The sequence below is a fragment of the Alexandromys fortis genome, unplaced genomic scaffold, assembly GCF_014885135.2.
Source record: "Alexandromys fortis isolate MF-2015 unplaced genomic scaffold, M_Fortis_MF-2015_v1.1 scaffold_140, whole genome shotgun sequence".
Classification (NCBI taxonomy): domain Eukaryota; kingdom Metazoa; phylum Chordata; class Mammalia; order Rodentia; family Cricetidae; genus Alexandromys; species Alexandromys fortis.
Genome location: NW_026068048.1, coordinates 1,090,141 through 1,095,259, shown reverse-complemented (window position 1 = coordinate 1,095,259; position 5,119 = coordinate 1,090,141). Strand labels below are relative to the sequence as shown.

Genomic DNA, 5,119 nt, shown 5'->3' with positions numbered 1-5,119 from the left:
ACTCTGCTTCCAAGTTCAGTATGCAGGTGTGGTTGAAACAGCCTGTGTAAGCTGTGCTTTAATGCTGCTTCTTCCAGGAAGCCCTTCCAGACTTCCTTCCTTCTTCCTTCTTTCCTTCCTTTATTATTTTGGCATTGCTGGGAATGGAGCTAGAATCTTGTTTATGCTACATAGGTGCTCTACTGCTGAGCCATGCCCCAGCCCCTCACTGGCGGTTCCTAGACAAGCCCTCTATTGGCCCTATGGTTCTGCTTCCCCACCAATAGCCAATGGCCCTTCCCACCCCTGGTACTCAAGCATCTTGTGCACGTCTCTCTCACCCTCCCTCACCATTTTAATGTCGTTTACTGCCGGTCTGTGGCTTCAACGCCAACAGCCACACCAAGCACATTCTCCATGATGGCCTCATAGCCGTGTGACGCCCTATGGGGAGATGATAGGGGTCACAGTGGGTTGTGAGCATCTCCACATCTCCCGTGGCCCAGGGATCTGGCCTGGCCTTCCCCATAGGAGCTGGGACTGAGTCCCTTTGCGGGGAGGTGGGGACAGGATGTGAGTGTCCGGGACACCTCGGGGTCAGCAGGGTATGTTCTCAGGCTTTGTGGCTGGGAGGAACGTTTCTCCATCTGTCAAGGCCAGCTGTGGCTTGGGGACCAAGGGCAGCAGCGGGGAGAGGAAAAGCCAAACACAGGAGGCAGTTACAGGACCATTAAATACAACTTAGAAACAATCTGGGCGTTTGGGGGTGGAATACAGAGGCAGGCGGCAGTCAGGGTGGGGCGGTGTGGGCCCGGTCCTGGCGGGGGCTCAGGCTGGGGTCATCTGAGCGGCTGGACTGTGGGAAGCCTGGCTGCTTGTGCAGGCCCCGCAGCTTGGCCAGCAGCTCCTGGACGAAGTCCTGAGGACAGAACGGGGTTCTGAGGAGAGAGCAGGAGACAGGCCTCCCGCCCCATGCCAGCGCCTCATCAGGCATCAGTTTACTCAAGCAGGAGCTGGAGCCAAGCAGGGAGGAGAGGGAGACCAAGACACACAGGAGAAGGGGGGAGGGGTGAATAGAAAGAAGGGGGGAAGTTGCAATTGCTCCCTGAGTCAGTGATCGTATGTATCTGAGGCAGGAGAATTGCTGTGAATTTACATGCTGAGACCCAATCTCAAAAAGGGAGGGGGGGCAGGGTTGTGGAAGAGGGCTCAGGGGTTAAAAGCACTTGTTGCTCTTCCAGAGGACTCTGGTTCAGCTCCCAGCACCCACACAACAGCTCACAATCGTCTGGAATTCCAGTTCCAGGGGCTCAACACCCTCTTCTGTCCGGTCCCCATGGACACCAGGTATGTGTGTGGTGGTACACAAACATACATGAAAGCAAAACACATGTACACATAAAATGCAATAAAGAGAGATGGAGAGACAGTCTAAGACCCAGACCTGAGAGAATTCTACACAGAGACAGCCTCAGAGGGAAGTTTCTCATGCCGAGAACCAGTCCCCAGAGACCAGGTCTGAGCCAGCCCAGGCAGACTGACAGGCAGTGACGCTTGTCCCTCAGGCAGCTAGGAGCAGAGGGGAGAACCGTGAATATTTTCCCTTTTAAAGCAGAGGAGGAAGTGGGAGTGGTTACGGCGGCCAGTTCCAGGACCTGCAGGATGGGAGGCCCCCAAGAGGTAGACAGGGAACCCCAGGATAGTAGAGGCAGTCACAGGGGGTCAGAGATGGAGAGAGTGAGATCCCCCCACCCCAGACAACCAGGACAACTAGTAAGGGCAGGCACCACATGGGCCGAAACCGGAGCCACTCGCCTGGGGGAGGGGCTCTGAGGCAGCTGCCTGTGGAGCTGGTGGCAGATGGGAGGTGGGAGGAGGAGACAAGGGTGACAAAGAACAGGACAAGAGATGGGGGCTCCCCCTGCAGTTCCCTAGGCCGGTCTGTGCCTCCCCCATAAAGGTGAGGGGACAATCCGTAAGGACAGACACTCACCTCCGTGGGGTTCCTGCAGGACTTCAAGAGTCCCTTTGGGTGGGTGGGCGGATGATAGAAAAAGAAAACAAAAACCAGTAAATGACTGACACCTATTCCATAAGAGGCCCTCCCCTTCCCGCAAGGGAGCAAGACAAAAGACTGCCAAAACTACCCGTGCGGCTTCAAGTTGGACAGAGGCAGGGCTAAACCGCCGGCAGCTCAGAAGGCTATAAGGCCAAGCCTCTGCAGCAGGGACCGAGGGGAAGGACCTGGCGGCCAGGCTTGGCTCCGAGCTCTCTCTAGTCAAGAAGAGCTGTGTGACCCTGAGCAAACAGTTCAACCTCTCTGGCCTTCACTTTCCTTATGGTGGTAAACGTGTCTACTTTACAGTGTTTTGCAGAGGATTTAGTGTCTGGCAGAGACGTGTTTAACAAACATGCCAACTTGGGCTATTCCGTTTAGGGCCCTGCAAAATGTTGGGCTGGGGGGGGAAGGGGCGGCTTTCTCCCCACCTACCTGGATTTTGCGGCTTCTCTCGTCTTCACTGTCCAATTGCAACAGCTCATCAATGTTGACCTCATCGGGCATATCTGCTTCCTAAGGCCAGGGAGAGCAGGCTGCTCAGGGCCCATGTCTCCCTGGCCCTCCTCCACAGCCTTTGTCCAGGGTCTGGAGGTACTCCATCAACCCCAGGCCCAGCTGGGCCTGCTGCAATAATGTGGCAGGCAGGGACAGCACCACTGAGGCGGACATCTGGGGGTTGGGGGGTGGGGTGGGGTGACAGATGGGTGGACAGAGGCCCAGGCCCTGGTACCAGCCCCATGCCTGCACCCTTGGCTCAGCCCTGGGGGCCTTGGGGCTGGCACAGGGCTCTGTCCTTGGCTTCGGTTCCTACTCGGCAAAGCAGGCCCGGTCGAGTCTCGGAATGTCAGATTCTGGGATTCAGGTTGGCTTCTGCCCTTTCAAGGGCAAGTCTCACTTAGCTGCAGTGGGTGTGGGGGAGGGGAGCCTGCTGGGGCGGGCCCCTTCCCCTGGGGACCAGAAGGGTTTCTGGGCTTAGGTCCAGCCAGGCCTCCCTGGGATACACTGCAGGCTGCTGGATCAGTGAAGTGACCACCAAGGCAGGGCTGGAGCTCGTGGAACAGTGGTACAAAAGCTATCTGGTCACGATGGGGACAAGATTCAGCTGTCCTGGGCCTCAACCTCATCCTGCTGCCCAGCTGGGGAGTGAGGGTGAGGGTGCTGGGCCATGGACAGAGGGGTCTCATGGAGGCTGCTTTGTTCAGAGGCCTGCGTGATCTGAGGCCTATGTGATCTGAGCGAATGTGGCTGCTGCTTGGGTTTGACTATCTCAGTTTGGACGTGGTCAGCTGTAGGGACCATCTTTATCTATGTATTTATTGTATTTTTTTTGTTGTTTGTTTGTTTTAAGATAGGACCTAGATATCCTAGGCTGGTCTGGAACACACTACGCAGCCCACAGCTGGCCTTGAATTCACAAATACCCACCTGCCTTTGCCACCCGAGTGCCGAGTCTAGAAGGTGTGTGCCACCACTGCCAGGCTTGTTTTGGATTCTTTGGACAGGGTCTCTCCTTATCCAAGGTTGCCTTCACCTCCCAAGGGCTGAGGTCACTGGCATTAGCCGCCATGACCAGCATGGTTTCTCAGGGTCTTCATTCCTGAAGCACCTTTGGCAGGTCCAGTCGTGACTACAGTGTCCACAGATGTGTGTGTCTACAGGGCTGTGGCATCTGTCCTTGGGTTTGTTGTCAGCAGATAATGGACGGCCCCCTTGTAACCTGATTCACTTTGTGTCCCAGGAGAGCTATGGGAGCTTGGAACGCTACAGCTTAAACTGATACGCATCTCTGTACAGCTGTAACTCTTCACTTGGCGCTGAGGGCGACTGTGTCGTGAGTGGATGTTATTGTGCCCACAGCAGGGCATGCTGTCCCTTAAGCTGAGCCATTCGCGTTCCTGTAAGTTTGTGTGCTCGCTCCTGGTGCTGTGCCTATGAGTGGCTGTGACTTCCGTCATCTGTGTATACTGGTGTTTCCTCTGCTGAGAGTCTCTGCTGTCCTATCTGCCTTGTCACCCATGTCTATGTTTGGCTTAAGGACATCCCCTCTCCCTATCCGCTCTCTCAATATGTTGACTCTGGTCCCCCAATTCTTCCTCATCCCCTGTATAGGATCCCACCCCGGGTTTTCCCAGGTGTTTGGACACACACAAGTCTGGAGAACCTTAGATGCATGTCTCTCTGTGTATCTACAAGCTGGATGCCCCTGAGCACAGAGACCAGGGCCTTAAGGCATGTGTCCTCCTAGCAAAGATCGCTGTCGGTGCAGCAGCTGGTGCACCAGTGAGCATATATCAGGGTCATCGAGGGCCGATGTTTCAGGCCATCTCCTTTCCCCAGCCCCGTTCCCTCTGGGTCTCACCCTGCCGCGGTATAACTCCTCCAAGCGTCCGTCGATCCACTTCTCCACGTCCAGCCGTCGCTGCAGCTCCCGCCGGTCGTACTTGACGGTGACTCGCGCGTGCCGCTTCTGCAGCCCACTGGGGCTACCCCCCGGGCCGCGGTTCCGCGACGGGGACTGAAGCTTGCTCAGCACGCGCTTGCCCAGCCGCTGCGCTGCCATCGCGCCGCCGCCCGCCGTCCCCACTTAGCGCTCTGCCTGGAGCTCGGGGCTCTTTCGGGCCGGGGCGGGGCCGCCGGGGGCGGGGGCTCGCGCTCGGGGACCCGCCCCGCTCCAGCCGCGGGGCCTCAGTTTCCCTGCCTGCCGAGGCGAGCAGGCTAGTGTGCCGGCTTCCAGACAGGGTCCTGCGGGATGCAGATGGGGCGGGAGGGCGGGACACTCAGCTCAGAGCGCTCTGGGGTACGTATCCCGGGGCGGGGTCCCGGGACACGCTTGGGGGTCGGCCCTCTGCGACATCTAGCGGCAGCGAGGGGTACTGCAGGAGCGCCAGGGCTTCGCTGTTAGGGGCCGCCCAGAAACTTCTCTTTGTAAAAGCTCAAGGTTTTAAGACAGGGTCTCAATTAGCCATGTCTAGTCTTGAACTCCTAAGCCTCTTGCCTCCACTTCCCAAGTGCTTCGATTCCGGACTTGAGCCGCGACACACCCAACTCTTTTTTTTTTTTTTTTTTTTTTTTTAGCTTTTT

At 57.1% G+C, this 5,119-nt stretch overlaps 1 protein-coding gene across 1 annotated transcript; it reads right to left on the bottom strand.

Moving 5' to 3' along the window:
• Positions 1-316: 316 nt before the first annotated feature.
• Positions 317-4,804, bottom strand: Ppp1r14a (protein phosphatase 1 regulatory inhibitor subunit 14A). Its single transcript, XM_050119299.1, has 4 exons — positions 4,398-4,804; positions 2,471-2,551; positions 1,973-2,005; positions 317-898 (listed from the first exon to the last, which is right to left on the bottom strand). Exons 1-4 carry the CDS (start codon positions 4,596-4,598, stop codon positions 770-772), a joined length of 444 nt encoding a protein of 147 aa, XP_049975256.1. The 5' UTR covers positions 4,599-4,804; the 3' UTR covers positions 317-769.
• Between the last annotated feature and the right edge of the window lie 315 nt (positions 4,805-5,119).